This window comes from Lactuca serriola, chromosome 1 (assembly GCF_051521515.1).
Source record: "Lactuca serriola cultivar US96UC23 chromosome 1, Lser_US96UC23_V15, whole genome shotgun sequence".
NCBI lineage: Eukaryota > Viridiplantae > Streptophyta > Magnoliopsida > Asterales > Asteraceae > Lactuca > Lactuca serriola.
The window spans coordinates 154,800,407-154,819,658 of record NC_136408.1 but is presented as its reverse complement, the minus strand read 5'-3'; the positions used below and the strand labels follow the sequence as shown (position 1 = coordinate 154,819,658).

The 19,252-nt window shown below is 36.1% G+C and overlaps 2 protein-coding genes across 2 annotated transcripts; both read right to left on the bottom strand.

Moving 5' to 3' along the window:
* Positions 1–2,816: 2,816 nt before the first annotated feature.
* LOC145071535 (uncharacterized) lies at positions 2,817–3,985 on the bottom strand. The gene is made up of 4 exons (XM_079018375.1): positions 3,769–3,985; positions 3,551–3,654; positions 3,149–3,205; positions 2,817–3,071 (listed from the first exon to the last, which is right to left on the bottom strand). The coding sequence occupies exons 1-4, from the start codon at positions 3,822–3,824 to the stop codon at positions 2,986–2,988; spliced, it is 303 nt and encodes a 100-aa protein (XP_078874501.1). The 5' UTR covers positions 3,825–3,985; the 3' UTR covers positions 2,817–2,985.
* A 6,374-nt stretch (positions 3,986–10,359) lies between these two features.
* LOC145071519 (uncharacterized) lies at positions 10,360–11,517 on the bottom strand. Its single transcript, XM_079018374.1, has 4 exons — positions 11,290–11,517; positions 11,071–11,174; positions 10,669–10,725; positions 10,360–10,591 (listed from the first exon to the last, which is right to left on the bottom strand). The coding sequence occupies exons 1-4, from the start codon at positions 11,343–11,345 to the stop codon at positions 10,506–10,508; spliced, it is 303 nt and encodes a 100-aa protein (XP_078874500.1). The 5' UTR covers positions 11,346–11,517; the 3' UTR covers positions 10,360–10,505.
* Positions 11,518–19,252: the final 7,735 nt, after the last annotated feature.

The following is a 19,252-nucleotide window of genomic DNA, read 5'->3' as shown; positions in this document are numbered from 1 at the left end:
TTTAAATTTACCGAAAACAAGTTTCACAAATAAAGTTATCAAACACATAGTTATCCAAAACAACCATTTTCACAAAATATCAGAGTTTTTCAAACTGTCCCAAACCTCTATCCATCCTCCCAACGAGTGTGCACAATCAAACATTCGCCTCCCGCACTTCTCAAAACTACCTGAAACACATAAATCAACAACTGTAACCACGAAGCTTAGTGAGTTCTCCAAGATATGACACACAACACCACATAAATAAATAGCTATGAGTTATCAGCAACCTTGGGGACTATCAACAATACCGGTGGGCAACAACACACCTTATGAGTTATCAGCAACTTTAGGGACTGTCCTCAGTCTCAGTCACATGTAACAACGTAACACAAAATAACAGCAGACCCAACTGATCATCATAAATACAACTATTCAACCAGACAGGTAAGGATAACTGAGGAGACTCGCCTTATACTAACGACAATTAAATGTCATAGCCGAACTGCTTGAATTAGACTTCTCATAGTGAACGAAATAATTAACCCTAATTAATATTTAACATCCAAATCTAAGTCAAAAGTCAACGAAATTCGACTACCCAATGCGTATGCTTGGCGTACACTTCATTACACGGGGCGTACAACGCGAACAGTGACCAGACGACAAAGGAACAGGCTGATGGGTTTTATACAAAAGAACATCCTATGTGCTCATGCAAACCCTAAAGCTTGGATCTAGGTTTCTCTATTGTACATGCAATTCATCCGTGGCTACCAAAAATTGGCATCCAAGTGATCTTAGAAGAGTCCATTTTCTCAGTTCCTAACTATGTGTAAGAATCCGACAAATATTTTTAAATTTTTCATAATGCATTCCTAATTTTCCCAGTTGGGCCCAAGTATATCCATTAGGCCTTATCCTAAAGCTCAAACCAAATATTATAGTCCATATGCTTGTTTTTGGATGGCCCATCAGTAGCCCAATCACCAAAGCCCAATAGAAAGGCCAAACTCAAGGCCAAAGCAAAATTAGGGTTTCTCACATGAAATGATGATTATGGTTAAGTAATCTAACTTAACCCATTAGACACTTAATCCATTAAAGTCCATCACTCTATTAGGCCATTCATACAATTTAGTTGGACATAAATCAAAATTCCAATATAATAGTCCAAACGCGTGTCCCGACAATTCCCAAAGTAACATTCCCAGAGTTAGGGTTTTATAAACCCTAATTAGGGTTTCCAATCCAATCACAATCCTACTGAGTCCAAGATTAAGCAACTAGGCCAATTAGGGTTCCACTAGGCCAGACACCACCCACTGCCACCTCGGCGGTGGTGGTTGGCAACAGCCACCATTTGCAATGGTGGTGGTGGTGGTGGTTCCTGCCCAAAAATTGCATATACCACTTCACACATAATACACACACACACACGTAGCCACTAGAGATGGTGGTTAGTGGTGGAAAAACGATGGCAGCCACCACTTGATGGTGGTGGTGACGGACCTTCATTGATTTTCCGGCCAAAAATGGCTCATACAGCAACAATAACACCGACAACAACATATATTCTAGACATACATCCATCCAGCCACCTTCCATGCGGCTGATGTTGTCGGAAAGTTAAGAAAATAGTTGGCAAAGGCCACCGACGGCAGCGGTGAAGCATCTGATGTCGAACACGCACAAAGGGACGGAGGAGAGGAGGGAGACAAGTGGCAGATGGTCTTACCTGAAGCCTCTCGGTAGTTCGCGCCCTTGCTGCAGCGAACACGTCCTTTTGTCGACCATCAGCGGTTTTCCAGGTTGTTTACGATGTCTCCGGCAGCGACGTTGTGGCATTTAGATGGCGATGGATCGGCGGCAGCGGCGTTGTGGCGTGTAGGTGGAGTTTCATTTTATCTGGAAGCATCTAAGTAGTTTACTGAACCGTACCTTTTTTTAAATTAACTAATACAAGAAACTGTTAGTTTGGTTATTACAATCTTTTAGTTTGATGCATAACTCTTGATGTTGTTCCCATTCATATTTTCATTGAGATAAAAAGTGTGCAAGTATAAAACTAATTTTGCTTCATACTTTTTCTTATAATGATGAGTTTAAAGGTGATTATGAAATAAAAAATGATTGTGATATCATCGAGCCATTGAAGGTTTATTATCACCTTTAAAGTTATTTATTATTAATTTTTTTACATAAAAAGTTTTTTTAGTCTACTTTAGGTATGGTTATAGAAGACTAAGTTTATTTTACTTGGAACAATCTAAGAAATTAGAAAGGTCTATGCTTGGTTTTATGATGCTTGTATTAGACGTGGAAAGAGGGTTATAGAGGTGTATAGTATTGATTATACATCTGATTCCCAAACAGGCATATCATATATGCAACGGATTTCCGACGGCTACGACAAATTTTAGCAACGAATTTTTATATTAGATAAAAATCGGAAGGTTCTTTCTTGACCTAACTACAAAAATGCAGATTTTTGGAAAGATACAAAATAGAACTTCTAAAGCAAAATAGAATAGAAATGACTAGTCTTAGAATATAGTTGAACCAAAACACCTATTTTTTTTTTCGAGTCGGTTATTAGTAACCGATCAATGACGAATATACTTTTTTGTAAAAATTATCAAAAGAATAACTCACTAATGGACTATCGATGAAATTTAAGAAAAAATCACTAATAGATCACGTATAGATTTTATGTGATAGGCTAGCGGCGACTTTTGTATATAAAAAAAATATAAATTCATGAAAACATTAACAATAATTACATATTTAACAAAGGAAAAATCTTGAAACATACATCAAATCTATATTTTAAAAACATCAAATATATATCCACCAATTGGGTATTCATTATTCATTCGTTCATTGTTTACTTTACTTCTCAATGCAAAGACAAAAACAAAAACAATCTTGAAAAGTAATTCCACCTTGAGGACCCACCACCTCCATTTCTAACAAAGATGTTCCTTAGAATGTCACAATTCATTAGAAACATCTTTCCCAAGGAAAACAATCCATTTCACATCGGAATATGTGATTCCGATTCCGATCCCTCCGAAATGAGAAGACACCTTCAGATCAACAATCTCATATTAAATCGAGTGAAAACGACGGAAATTTTAGCAAATTTAGATTCAAATTAACACACCTTCAGATACATCTTCTTGTGTTTCCTCAAACACGGTATATGATATTCCCTTCCACACTGCAAGGAGTATAAATCTAACAATCAGAAATGAAAAAGCAGAATAATTGGATTTTTTTGAATGACCATTTTAACCTTGTGCCAAAACTAAAACAAGCACTATACTACAGGGACCAAATTTATTGATATATATTTAAGGAATGAGCATGTCAAGATCTAGTGATCAGATCTGCAGCTTTTGTCAACATTGCCATGATCCCCAAACATCATTCAGTAAGAATGGAACAAGATGTCAGATTTAGATCTTACTTAAGCGTTACTTGATATAGCATAAATTGGAAAGTAGAGAATTAAAAATTTATTGGCATCAAAACAATTACATAAGAAAACGTTTTATAAACTTACCTTTGAAAGGGTAAGCTAATGTACAGTGGCCCCTGGACAAACCCACGAAACCGACTTTTGAAATGCTATGAACACCTAACTGGTACCGATCTGATTCAACTAGACTGACAACAGATCAAGAAAGTGTGAGTCACAGGAGAACAACAGATATAGACTCCGAAACAACAAAAAAAAGGACACAACAGCTTCAAAACACATGATTCAGAATGATAACTTACATGTTTTTTCTTACAAAATATTGCGGGTCTTTGCTAGTTTTTTGATCTGTGTGCATGATAGAGAATTTTTTTTTTTTGAAATCAACACATAAAAGTCTTGGTGATTTGCATGACCCAAAAGACACAGATCGATAACTTTATCAAACCAATGCATGATTTTCAGATATGCATTATCCTCCTAAGCTCTTAATTATTTGTGAATAGTTTGATGTTTGGATCCTGGATGTAGATTCAGTTGATTATGACAGCGGCTGTGGATCCTCAACATCTAATATATATAGTAAGAAAAGTGTGGGCGTCAACCCTAATCCTGATCTCTAGCGATGGTGATTTGCATCAACCTCCCCTAAAATTGTACATATCGTCACATACAGCCCAACCATTAAGAAAAATGACGCTTTTTATTTGTAGTTTTTTTAACAGATCTTAAATATTTGTAAATGGTCATAATACTCCTTTGTATACATAACTATTTTTTTAACGGTTCTTATTTGTAAATGGCCACACTATCTTTATTTGTATTTTTTTTTCAAAAACATTTGATACATTTTTCTTGCTTGTTTAAGTGAGAATATCTTCTATCATTTGACATTGTGATTATTCGAGGTTGACTATACCTTATTCATTGTTTAGCCTTTCAACATGACAGGGTGTCATTAGCACAAACTTATTATAATGTTTGGCTACAAAATTAAAGTTTTCACAAAAAGTTGAAATTATGATTGTGTTAAATGAAATCATAATAATCTTGTATACTGATAATTATATTTATTTAAAAATTTAATTTCATGAAAAACTGATCTTAATAATGTAAATCAGGTAAAATTGTACATATATTTATCGTTTTGCACCTCCTCGAGTTAAACTCTCGATGTCTAAGAAAGCTCAACGAGAAAGATTCAATTTTATGAAAGGTCTGTCCGCAAGTTCACTTGGATGATTTTTCGATTACTCACACCCGATGTTTTGATATGTACACATTGTGCTATATTCATTGCGACATTGCATTTAAAGTATATTTGGATTTCTTTTTTGTTTCAATGCAGTATGAGTTATAGAACATGTCAACGACAGTTAGAATGAATTTTGATAAGCATGCAAGAAACATAACACATGCACAAACCTCCACTGGATGATTGATTCTCGAGGATCAAGTTTGTGGGTAAATATCCATTGATGGTCGATCATTAATTTCCAGAATGACATAGTGTAGAATATTTATCAAAATATATTTCTAAAATTGGTCTAGGTTTTAACACTAATGTTCGATTTAATGAGCTTACCAAAATTAACTATAGGTAATCTGATAACTGTCTCAAGCAACTCTTACACGGGATTGCTCCAAAGAAACCCTAGACTCCTTGTTTGATACTATATACTCCACCGCTAACGTTCAATATTGCTTAATAAACAACAAAAGGGAAACAAAACAAGTGGTATTTAGGGTAAAATGACCATTTTTACCATCTTACTTTACTACAATGCTATATTGCTGTTTTACACAATTACTTATACTCACATTATGTGCAAAAAAAAAAGCAATGCATTTTTCTGCTATCTCATAAACATGGTAATTATGGGTGATTCAGAAAAATAAATAGGACTTCTTAGGGCAGGGGTATTTTAGGTAACTAGATTGTTTTAGTTTGTTATGCACGGTAAATGAATTAGACAAGTAGAAAGACTAAAAGAATACAATGTTGTTATTACTTAGCAATTTCTTATATACTTTAACAACAATGTACATTGAAATATTTGGACATTTATCTAATTATATTTAATTGCACTTTTTTTCCTTTAATTTTAACAATAATGTTTATGTAACACCTAAAATCTTAGACCAATTTTTTTTTTTCATTTTAAATTTACCGAAAACAAGTTTCACAAATAAAGTTATCAAACACATAGTTATCCAAAACAACCATTTTCACAAAATATCAGAGTTTTTCAAACTGTCCCAAACCTCTATCCATCCTCCCAACGAGTGTGCACAATCAAACATTCGCCTTCCCGCACTTCTCAAAACTACCTGAAACACATAAATCAACAACTGTAACCACGAAGCTTAGTGAGTTCTCCAAGATATCACACATAACACCACATAAATAAATAGCTATGAGTTATCAGCAACCTTGGGGACTATCAACAATACCGGTGGGCAAGAACACACCTTATGAGTTATCAGCAACTCTAGGGACTGTCCTCAGTCTCAGTCACACGTAACAACGTAACACAAAATAACAGCAGACCCAACTGATCATCATAAATACAACTATTCAACCAGACAGGTAAGGATAACTGAGGAGACTCACCTTATACTAACGACAATTAAATGTCATAGCCGAACTGCTAGAATTAGACTTCTCCTAGTGAACGAAATAATTAACCCTAATTAATATTTAACATCCAAATCTAAGTCAAAAGTCAACGAAATTCGACTACCCAATGCGTATGCTTGGCGTACACTTCGTTACACGGGGCGTACAACGCGAATAGTGACCAGACGACGAAGGAACTGGCTGATGGGTTTTATACAAAAGAACATCCTATGTGCTCATGCAAACCCTAAAGCTTGGATCTAGGTTTCTCTATTGTACATGCAATTCATCCGTGGCTACCAAAAATTGGCATCCAAGTGATCTTAGAAGAGTCCATTTTCTCAGCTCCTAACTATGTGTAAGAATCCGACAAATATTTTCTAAATTTTTCATAATGCATTCCTAATTTTCCCAGTTGGGCCCAAGTATATCCATTAGGCCTTATCCTAAAGCTCAAACCAAATATTATAGTCCATATGCTTGTTTTTGGATGGCCCATCAGTAGCCCAATCACCAAAGCCCAATAGAAAGGCCAAACTCAAGGCCAAAGCAAAATTAGGGTTTCTCACATGAAATGATGATTATGGTTAAGTAATCTAACTTAACCCATTAGACACTTAATCCATTAAAGTCCATCACTCTATTAGGCCATTCATACAATTTAGTTGGACATAATTCAAAATTCCAATATAATAGTCCAAACGCGTGTCCCGACAATTCCCAAAGTAACATTCCCAGAGTTAGGGTTTTATAAACCCTAATTAGGGTTTCCAATCCAATCACAATCCTACTGAGTCCAAGATTAAGCAACTAGGCCAATTAGGGTTCCACTAGGCCAGACACCACCCACTGCCACCTCGGCGGTGGTGGTTGGCAGCAGCCACCATTTGCAATGGTGGTGGTGGTGGTGGTTCCTGCCTAAAAATTGCATATACCACTTCACACATAATACACACACACACACACGTAGCCACTAGAGATGGTGGTTAGTGGTGGAAAAACGGTGGCAGCCACCACCTGATGGTGGTGGTGACGGACCTTCATTGATTTTCCGGCCAAAAATGGCTCATACAGCAACAATAACACCGACAACAACATATATTCTAGACATACATCCATCCAGCCACCTTCCATGCGGCTGATGTTGCCGGAAAGTTACGAAAATAGTTGCCAAAGGCCATCGACGGCAGCGGTGAAGCATCTGATGTCGAACACGCACAAAGGGACGGAGGAGAGGAGGGAGACAAGTGGCAGATGGTCTTACCTGAAGCCTCTCGGTAGTTCGCGCCCTTGCTGCAGCGAACACGTCCTTTTGTCGACCATCAGCGGTTTTCCGGGTTGTTTACGACGTCTCCGGCAGCGACGTTGTGGCATTTAGATGGCGATGGATCGGCGGCAGCGGCGTTGTGGCGTGTAGGTGGAGTTTCATTTTATCTGGACGCATCTAAGTAGTTTACTGAACCATACCTTTTTTTAAATTAATGAATACAAGAAACTGTTAGTTTGGTTATTACAATCTTTTAGTTTGATGCATAACTCTTGATGTTGTTCCCATTCTAATTTTCATTGAGATAAAAAGTGTGCAAGTATAAAACTAATTTTGCTTCATACTTTTTCTTATAATGATGAGTTTAAAGGTGATTATGAAATAAAAAATGATTGTGATATCATCGAGCCTTTGAAGGTTTATTATCACCTTTAAAGTTATTTATTATTAATTTTTTTACATAAAAAGTTTTTTTAATCTACTTTAGGTATGGTTATAGAAGACTAAGTTTATTTTACTTGGAACAATCTAAGAAATTAGAAAGGTCTATGCTTGGTTTTATGATGCTTGTATTAGACGTGGAAAGAAGGTTATAGAGGTGTATAGTATTGATTATACATCTGATTCCCAAATAGGCATATCATATATGCAACGGATTTCCGACGGCTACGACAAATTTTAGCAACGAATTTTTACGTCGGTTATTAGTAACCGATCAATGACGAATATACTTTTTTGTAAAAATTATCAAAAGAATAACTCACTAATGGACTATCGATGAAATTTAAGAAAAAATCACTAATAGATCACATATTGTAACAGCCAGGAATTCCAGGTATTGTTATATTTACGATTTTGGGTGTTTTAAGAGGGGACTCGGCGAGTTGGAGCCTAGACTCGCCGAGTAGGATCGCGGAACTGGTCGCGGGTTCGCGACTGGACTTGACGAGTCCGGATATGGACTCGGCGAGTCTGCGCTGTTTAGCGAAAACCCTAACCGTTCAGGTTTGGGACGTATATAAGGGACCTTATGGCCGTCATTGTTCACCCTAGTCCTCTGAGAGAAACCCTAATTCGATTGTTAGCATCAGGAGCAAGGTTGAAGACCATTGTTGATTTTGGAAGTGTTGCTTTGCAAGGAAGAGGAGCTTGGTTAAGGGAACAACAAGGGAAGCCACGTTCTGAGGATTGGGGACACAGAGAGCACGTTATTCAGGTAATATTTCGAGTTGCATCCTTCTATGTTGATGTGTATATGGATTTAGGGTTTATGGAACCCTTTTGTGGCTAGATTGAGTGTTACCTTAGTCCCCCAAATGATTGGAACCCTGTATTGGGATCTTTAGAAGTCCAGAATGTCCCATGCCTGAGCATTTCGGGAATCAATGGAGGTTTTGGATTGGAATCCTTATGCCTTAAGACAAAATGTAAATTATGAGTCATGGGGTGTATTATGAGCACCGAAATGAGGACCTTACGTGATGAATCAGTCTAGGAAGGCCAGACCTATGAATGGTCGGAGCAGTTCTGACCTTAGAAAGCAGTTTGAGCGGTTGCATGGCATGGACTCGCCGAGTCCGATGAACAGACTCGGCGAGTAGCTTGAAGATTAACTGGGAGTCGTCGAGTTGTTCTTCAGACCCGGCGAGTTGAGTCGGGGTGGCCCGCGATTCGTCCAGGAGGAACTCGTCGAGCCGAGGGGGATACTCGACGTGAGAAAGGGAATCTTAGAGAATCGGTGAGTCAAGGGCGAGTGGACTCAGAGTTATCGAACTCGGCGAGTCTTGGGGTGACTCGGCGAGTTAGATCGCGGGTTGAGTGAAGTTCTGAGTATGAGGACTCGGCAAGTCATAGGGTTGACTCGGCGAGTAGGGTCAGTCAGGGGTTGACTTTGACCTTGTCTTTGACCAGGGATTGACCAGTGGTTCCAAGGGTATTTTGGTAATTGTTATTTATTGTTTGAGTTCAGTGCATTGGTGGCTGTCCAGAGGTGGAGATCGTATCAGTGATCGGAGCAGCTTGAGCTATCTGTTCAGTCGGCAGTTTCGAGGTGAGTTATCCTCACTATATCGCTAGGGTTCATGGCACCAAGGCCGACCCTTTTATCGGATGGAAATCCGGGTAGTTGTCATTACATGATATGGGCCGGAAGGCATTGCTATGTGGACCGGAAGGTCAAGGCCTGGAAAGGCGTATGTATGCATTTAGTATGTTGACTGAGTCGTAGGGTAATGTTATGCTAGTGACCGGCTAGACCGGTATCTTATTTAGAGTAATGCTATGATATGTGATCTGTTGATCGATTGTTGTCTGTGAACTGCTATATGATTATGTGTTATGATTGCTAGATCTGGGGTGTGACCCGATATGTAGGGTCGATCTATGATTTGTTATGTTATGTATGCATTTTATGCTATGGGCCGGAAGGCAATATGTATGGGCCGGAAGGCAATATGTTATGGGTCGGAAGGCAATATGTCATGGGCCGGAAGGCAATATGTTGTGTTGTGGACCGGAAGGTCGGCGTGGGTAGGACCGGAAGGTTTACCCAGCAGGGACGGAAGTCCCCTGAGACACATGGACCGGAAGGTCGTGGCCTGGAAGGGCGTATATGTGGTTGGTATTTTGGGGGTATCTCACTAAGCTTTCGGGCTTACAGTTGTGGTTTTATGTTTCAGGTTCTCAAGAGTCTGTGGCAAGGCAAAGGCGTGATCGTACCGTTCCTCGCGTTGATGTGAACCTGGGAGAATACTCTGTTAAATAATGTATTGAAAACCTTTTTGTAACAACTTTATTAAAATGAGTGGTTTTTGAAAAGTTTTAATTGTTTTGAAATTTTGGACGTTACACATATAGATTTTATGTGATAGGCTAGCGGCGACTTTTGTATATAAAAAAAATATAAATTCATGAAAAAATTAACAATAATTACATATTTAACAAAGGAAAAATCTTGAAACATACATCAAATCTATATTTTAAAAACATCAAATATATATCCACCAATTGGGTATTCATTATTCATTCATTCATTGTTTACTTTACTTCTCAATGCAAAGACAAAAACAAAAACAATCTTGAAAAGTAATTCCACCTTGAGGACCCACCACCTCCATTTCTAACAAAGATGTTCCTTAGAATGTCACCATTCATTAGAAACATCTTTCCCAAGGAAAACAATCCATTTCACATCGGAATATGTGATTCCGATTCCGATCCCTCCGAAATGAGAAGACACCTTCAGATCAACAATCTCATATTAAATCGAGTGAAAACGACGGAAATTTTAGCAAATTTAGATTCAAATTAACACACCTTCAGATACATCTTCTTGTGTTTCCTCAAACACGGTATATGATATTCCCTTCCACACTGCAAGGAGTATAAATCTAACAATCAGAAATGAAAAAGCAGAATAATTGGATTTTTTTGAATGACCATTTTAACCTTGTGCCAAAACTAAAACAAGCACTATACTACAGGGACCAAATTTATTGATATATATTTAAGGAATGAGCATGTCAAGATCTAGTGATCAGATCTGCAACTTTTGTCAACATTGCCATGATCCCCAAACATCATTCAGTAAGAATGGAACAAGATGTCAGATTTAGATCTTACTTAAGCGTTACTTGATATAGCATAAATTGGAAAGTAGAGAATTAAAAATTTATTGGCATCAAAACAATTACATAAGAAAACGTTTTATAAACTTACCTTTGAAAGGGTAAGCTAATGTACAGTGGCCCCTGGACAAACCCACGAAACCGACTTTTGAAATGCTATGAACACCTAACTGGTACCGATCTGATTCAACTAGACTGACAACAGATCAAGAAAGTGTGAGTCACAGGAGAACAACAGATATAGACTCCGAAACAACAAAAAAAAAGGACACAACAGCTTCAAAACACATGATTCAGAATGATAACTTACATGTTTTTTCTTACAAAATATTGCGGGTCTTTGCTAGTTTTTTGATCTGTGTGCATGATAGAGAATTTTTTTTTTTTGAAATCAACACATAAAAGTCTTGGTGATTTGCATGACCCAAAAGACACAGATCGATAACTTTATCAAACCAATGCATGATTTTCAGATATGCATTATCCTCCTAAGCTCTTAATTATTTGTGAATAGTTTGATGTTTGGATCCTGGATCTAGATTCAGTTGATTATGACAGCGGCTGTGGATCCTCAACATCTAATATATATAGTAAGAAAAGTGTGGGCGTCAACCCTAATCCTGATCTCTAGCGATGGTGATTTGCATCAACCTCCCCTAAAATTGTACATATCGTCACATACAGCCCAACCATTAAGAAAAATGACGCTTTTTATTTGTAGTTTTTTTAACAGATCTTAAATATTTGTAAATGGTCATAATACTCCTTTGTATACATAACTATTTTTTTAATGGTTCTTATTTGTAAATGGCCACACTATCTTTATTTGTATTTTTTTTTCAAAAACATTTGATACATTTTTCTTGCTTGTTTAAGTGAGAATATCTTCTATCATTTGACATTGTGATTATTCGAGGTTGACTATACCTTATTCATTGTTTAGCCTTTCAACATGATAGGGTGTCATTAGCACAAACTTATTATAATGTTTGGCTACAAAATTAAAGTTTTCACAAAAAGTTGAAATTATGATTGTGTTAAATGAAATCATAATAATCTTGTATACTGATAATTATATTTATTTAAAAATTTAATTTCATGAAAAACTGATCTTAATAATGTAAATCAGGTAAAATTGTACATATATTTATCGTTATGCACCTCCTCGAGTTAAACTCTCGATGTCTAAAAAAGCTCAACGAGAAAGATTCAATTTTATGAAAGGTCTGTCCGCAAGTTCACTTGGATGATTTTTCGATTACTCACACCCGATGTTTTGATATGTACACATTCTGCTATATTCATTGCGACATTGCATTTAAAGTATATTTGGATTTCTTTTTTGTTTCAATGCAGAATGAGTTATAGAACATGTCAACGACAGTTAGAATGAATTTTGATAAGCATGCAAGAAACATAACACATGCACAAACCTCCACTGGACGATTGATTCTCGAGGATCAAGTTTGTGGGTAAATATCCATTGATGGTCGATCATTAATTTCCAGAATGACATAGTGTAGAATATTTATCAAAATATATTTGTAAAATTGGTCTAGGTTTTAACACTAATGTTCGATTTAATGAGCTTACCAAAATTAACTATAGGTAATGTGATAACTGTCTCAAGCAACTCTTACACGGGATTGCTCCAAAGAAACCCTAGACTCCTTGTTTGATACTATATACTCCACCGCTAACGTTCAAGATTCCTCAATAAACAACAAAAGGGAAACAAAACAAGTGGTATTTAGGGGTAAAATGACCATTTTTACCATCTTACTTTACTACAATGCTATATTGCTATTTTACACAATTACTTATACTCACATTATGTGCAAAAAAAAAAAAGCAATGCATTTTTCTGCTATCTCATAAACATGGTAATTATGGGTGATTCAGAAAAATAAATAGGACTTCTTAGGGTAGGGGTATTTTAGGTAACTATATTGTCTTAGTTTCTTATGCACGGTAAATGAATTAGACAAGTAGAAAGACTAAAAGAAAACTATGTTGTTATTACTTAGCAATTTCTTATATACTTTAACAACAATGTACATTGAAATATTTGGACATTTATCTAATTATATTTAATTGCACTTTTTTACCTTTAATTTTAACAATAATGTTTATGTAACACCTCAAATCTTAGACCAATTTTTTTTTCATTTTAAATTTACCGAAAACAAGTTTCACAAATAAAGTTATCAAACACATAGTTATCCAAAACAACCGTTTTCACAAAATATCAGAGTTTTTGAAACTGTCCCAAACCTCTATCCATCCTCCCAGCGAGTGTGCACAATCAGACATTCGCCCTCCCGCACTTCTCAAAACTACCTGAAACACATAAATCAACAACTGTAACCACGAAGCTTAGTGAATTCTCCAAGATATCACACACAACACCACATAAATAAATAGCTATGGGTTATCAGCAACCTTGGGGACTATCAACAATACCAGTGGGCAACAACATACCTTATGAGTTATCAGCAACTCTAGGGATTGTCCTCAGTCTCAGTCACACGTAACAACGTAACACAAAATAACAGCAGACCCAACTGATCATCATAAATACAACTATTCTACCAGACAGGTAAGGATAACTGAGGAGACTCGCCTTATACTATCGACAAGTAAAAATGATTGTGATATCATCGATCCATTGAAGGTTTATTATCACCTTTAAAGTTATTTATTATTAATTTTTTTACATAAAAAGTTTTTTTAATCTACTTTAGGTATGGTTATAGAAGACTAAGTTTATTTTACTTGGAACAATCTAAGAACTTAGAAAGGTCTATGCTTGGTTTTATAATGCTTGTATTAGACGTGGAAAGAAGGTTATAGAGGTGTATAGTATTGATTATACATCTGATTCCCAAAAAGCCATATCATATATGCAACGGATTTCCGACGGCTATGGCAAATTTTAGCAACGAATTTCTAGGTCGGTTATTAGTACCGATCAATGACGAATATACTTTTTTGTAAAAATTACCAAAATAATAACTCACTAACGGACTATCGATGAAATTTAAGAAAAACTCACTAATAGATCACATATAGATTTTATGTGATAGGCTAGCGGCGACTTTTGTATATAAAAAAAAAATGTAAATTCATGAAAAAATTAACAATAATTACATATTTAACAAAGGAAAAATCTTGAAACATACATCAAATCTGTATTTTAAAACCATCAAATATAAATCCACCAATTGGGTATTCATTATTCATTCATTCTTTGTTTACTTTACTTCTCCATGCAAAGACAAAAACTAAAACAATTTTGAAAATTAATTCCACCTTGAGGACCCACCACCTCCATTTCTAACAAAGATGTTCCTTAGAATGTCAACATTCATTAGAAATATCTTTCCCAAGGAAAACAATCCACTTCTCATCGGAATATGTGATTCCGATTCCGATCCCTCCGAAATGAGAAGACACCTTCAGATCAACAATCTCATATTAAATCGAGTGAAAACGATGGAAATTTTAGCAAATTTAGATTCAAATTAACACACCTTCAGATACATCTTCTTGTGTTCCCTCAAACACCGTATATGATATTCCCTTTCACACTGCAAGGAGGATAAATCTAACAATCAGAAATCAAAACGCAGCATAATTGGATTTTTTTGAATGACCATTTATCCTTGTACCAAAACTAAAACAAGCACTATACTACAGGGACCAAATTTATTGATATATATTTATGGAATGAGCATGCCAAGATCTAGTGATCAGATATGCAACTTCTGTCAACATTGCCATCATCTCCAAACATCATTCAGTAAGAATGGAACAAGATGTCAGATTTAGACCTTACTTAAGCGTTACTTGATATAGCATAAATTGGAAAGTTGAGAATTAAAAATTTATTGGCATCAAAACAAATACATAAGAAAACGTTTTATAAACTTACCTTTGAAAGGAGAACAGCAATACATGTGAAGCCTTTTTGTTACAATCAATGAAAACCTGCAGAAATAAAATAAATGGTAATCTACTGATTAATCTGTAGCAGCCGTGTAAAAGAATAATAAAAACACTACTTTATAGTTTATAGTTTATACTCACATGAAACATTCACATGAAAGATATCAAAAGCTTATGAACATTTTGTTATCATCAGAAACATCTTTGCCAAGGAACACAATCCACTTGACATCAGAAAGGGTAAGGTACAGTGGCCTGGAGAAACCCACAAAACCAACCCTTGAAATGCTATGAACACCTAACTGGTACCGATCAGATTCAACTAGACTGACAACAGATCAAGAAAGTGTGAGTCACAGGAGAACAGCATATATAAACTTCGAAACTACAAAAAAAAAGGACAAAACAGCTTCAAAACACATGATTCAGAATGATAACTTACATGGTTTTTCTTACAAAATATTGCGGATCTTTGCTAGTTTTTTGATCTGTGTGCATGATAGAGAATTTTTTTTTTGAAATCAACAAATAAAAGTCTTGGTGATTTGCATGACCCAAAAGACACAGATCGATAACTTTATCAAACCAATGCATGATTTTCAGATATGCATTATCCTCCTAAGCTCTTAATTATTTGTGAATAGTTTGATGTTTGGATCCTGGATCTAGATTCAGTTGATTATGACAGCGGCTGTGGATCCTCAACATCTAATATATATAGTAAGAAAAGTGTGGGCGTCAACCCTAATCCTGATCTCTAGCGATGGTGATTTGCATCAACCTCCCCTAAAATTGTACATATCGTCACATACAGCCCAACCATTAAGAAAAATGACGCTTTTTATTTGTAGTTTTTTTAACAGATCTTAAATATTTGTAAATGGTCATAATACACCTTTGTATACATAACTATTTTTTTAACGGTTCTTATTTGTAAATGGCCACACTATCTTTATTTGTATTTTTTTTCAAAAACATTTGATACATTTTTCTTGCTTGTTTAAGTGACAATATCTTCAATCATTTGACATTATGATTATTCGAGGTTGACTATACCTTATTCATTGTTTAGCCTTTCAACATGACAGGCTGTCATTAGCACAAACTTATTATAATGTTTGGCTACAAAATTAAAGTTTTCACAAAAAGTTGAAATTATGATTGTGTTAAATGAAATCATAATAATCTTGTATAATGATAATTATATTTATTTATAAATTTAATTTCATGAAGAAACTGATTGTAATAATGTAAATAAGGTAAAATTGTACATATATTTATCGTTTTGCACCCCCTCGAGTTAAACTCTCGATGTCTAAGAAAGCTCAACGAGAAAGATTCAATTTTATGAAAGGTCTGTCCGCAAGTTCACTTGGATGATTTTTCGATTACTCACACCCGATGTTTTGATATGTACACATTGTGCTATATTCATTGCGACATTGCATTTAAAGTATATTTGGATTTCTTTTTTTGTTTCAATGCAGTATGAGTTATAGAACATGTCAACGACAGTTAGAATGAATTTTGATAAGCATGCAAGAAACATAACACATGCACAAACCTCCACTGGACGATTGATTCTCGAGGATCAAGTTTGTGGGTAAATATCCATTGATGGTCGATCATTAATTTCCAGAATGACATAGTGTAGAATATTTATCAAAATATATTTCTAAAATTGGTCTAGGTTTTAACACTAATGTTCGATTTAATGAGCTTACCAAAATTAACTATAGGTAATCTGATAACTGTCTCAAGCAACTCTTACACGGGATTGCTCCAAAGAAACCCTAGACTCTTTGTTTGATACTATATACTCCAACGCTAACGTTCAAGATTCCTCAATAAACAACAAAAGGGAAACAAAACAAGTGGTATTTAGGGTAAAATGACCATTTTTACCATCTTACTTTACTACAATGCTATATTGCTATTTTACACAATTACTTATACTCACATTATGTGCAAAAAAAAAGCAATGCATTTTTCTGCTATCTCATAAACATGGTAATTATGGGTGATTCAGAAAAATAAATAGGACTTCTTAGGGCAGGGTTATTTTAGGTAACTAGATTGTTTTAGTTTCTTATGCACGGTAAATGAATTAGACAAGTAGAAAGACTAAAAGAATATAATGTTGTTATTACTTAGCAATTTCTTATATACTTTAACAACAATGTACATTGAAATATTTGGACATTTATCTAATTATATTTAATTGCACTTTTTTTCCTTTAATTTTAACAATAATGTTTATGTAACACCTCAAATCTTAGACCAATTTTTTTTTTCATTTTAAATTTACCGAAAACAAGTTTCACAAATAAAGTTATCAAACACATAGTTATCCAAAACAACCATTTTCACAAAATATCAGAGTTTTTCAAACTGTCCCAAACCTCTATCCATCCTCCCAACGAGTGTGCACAATCAAACATTCGCCTCCCGCACTTCTCAAAACTACCTGAAACACATAAATCAACAACTGTAACCACGAAGCTTAGTGAGTTCTCCAAGATATGACACACAACACCACATAAATAAATAGCTATGAGTTATCAGCAACCTTGGGGACTATCAACAATACCGGTGGGCAACAACACACCTTATGAGTTATCAGCAACTTTAGGGACTGTCCTCAGTCTCAGTCACATGTAACAACGTAACACAAAATAACAGCAGACCCAACTGATCATCATAAATACAACTATTCAACCAGACAGGTAAGGATAACTGAGGAGACTCGCCTTATACTAACGACAATTAAATGTCATAGCCGAACTGCTTGAATTAGACTTCTCATAGTGAACGAAATAATTAACCCTAATTAATATTTAACATCCAAATCTAAGTCAAAAGTCAACGAAATTCGACTACCCAATGCGTATGCTTGGCGTACACTTCATTACACGGGGCGTACAACGCGAACAGTGACCAGACGACAAAGGAACAGGCTGATGGGTTTTATACAAAAGAACATCCTATGTGCTCATGCAAACCCTAAAGCTTGGATCTAGGTTTCTCTATTGTACATGCAATTCATCCGTGGCTACCAAAAATTGGCATCCAAATGATCTTAGAAGAGTCCATTTTCTCAGTTCCTAACTATGTGTAAGAATCCGACAAATATTTTTAAATTTTTCATAATGCATTCCTAATTTTCCCAGTTGGGCCCAAGTATATCCATTAGGCCTTATCCTAAAGCTCAAACCAAATATTATAGTCCATATGCTTGTTTTTGGATGGCCCATCAGTAGCCCAATCACCAAAGCCCAATAGAAAGGCCAAACTCAAGGCCAAAGCAAAATTAGGGTTTCTCACATGAAATGATGATTATGGTTAAGTAATCTAACTTAACCCATTAGACACTTAATCCATTAAAGTCCATCACTCTATTAGGCCATTCATACAATTTAGTTGGACATAAATCAAAATTCCAATATAATAGTCCAAACGCGTGTCCCGACAATTCCCAAAGTAACATTCCCAGAGTTAGGGTTTTATAAACCCTAATTAGGGTTTCCAATCCAATCACAATCCTACTGAGTCCAAGATTAAGCAACTAGGCCAATTAGGGTTCCACTAGGCCAGACACCACCCACTGCCACCTCGGCGGTGGTGGTTGGCAACAGCCACCATTTGCAATGGTGGTGGTGGTGGTGGTTCCTGCCCAAAAATTGCATATACCACTTCACACATAATACACACACACACACGTAGCCACTAGAGATGGTGGTTAGTGGTGGAAAAACGATGGCAGCCACCACTTGATGGTGGTGGTGACGGACCTTCATTGATTTTCCGGCCAAAAATGGCTCATACAGCAACAATAACACCGACAACAACATATATTCTAGACATACATCCATCCAGCCACCTTCCATGCGGCTGATGTTGTCGGAAAGTTACGAAAATAGTTGGCAAAGGCCACCGACGGCAGCGGTGAAGCATCTGATGTCGAACACGCACAAAGGGACGAAGGAGAGGAGGGAGACAAGTGGCAGATGGTCTTACCTGAAGCCTCTCGGTAGTTCGCGCCCTTGCTGCAGCGAACACGTCCTTTTGTCGACCATCAGCGGTTTTCCAGGTTGTTTACGATGTCTCCGGCAGCGACGTTGTGGCATTTAGATGGCGATGGATCGGCGGCAGCGGCGTTGTGGCGTGTAGGTGGAGTTTCATTTTATCTGGAAGCATCTAAGTAGTTTACTGAACCGTACCTTTTTTTAAATTAACTAATACAAGAAACTGTTAGTTTGGTTATTACAATCTTTTAGTTTGATGCATAACTCTTGATGTTGTTCCCATTCATATTTTCATTGAGA

Bases quoted from the DNA above. Each gene is read 5' to 3' on its own strand.
- LOC145071535 (XM_079018375.1), bottom strand. From the start codon at position 3,824: ATGCACACAGATCAAAAAACTAGCAAAGACCCGCAATATTTTGTAAGA. The intron at 3,655-3,768 runs GTAAGTTATCAT...ATCTGTTGTCAG, and splicing joins TATTTTGTAAGAAAAAACAT to TCTAGTTGAATCAGATCGGT. The intron at 3,072-3,148 runs GTGTGTTAATTT...GTTGATCTGAAG, and splicing joins ACAAGAAGATGTATCTGAAG to GTGTCTTCTCATTTCGGAGG.
- LOC145071519 (XM_079018374.1), bottom strand. From the start codon at position 11,345: ATGCACACAGATCAAAAAACTAGCAAAGACCCGCAATATTTTGTAAGA. The intron at 11,175-11,289 runs GTAAGTTATCAT...ATCTGTTGTCAG, and splicing joins TATTTTGTAAGAAAAAACAT to TCTAGTTGAATCAGATCGGT. The intron at 10,592-10,668 runs GTGTGTTAATTT...GTTGATCTGAAG, and splicing joins ACAAGAAGATGTATCTGAAG to GTGTCTTCTCATTTCGGAGG.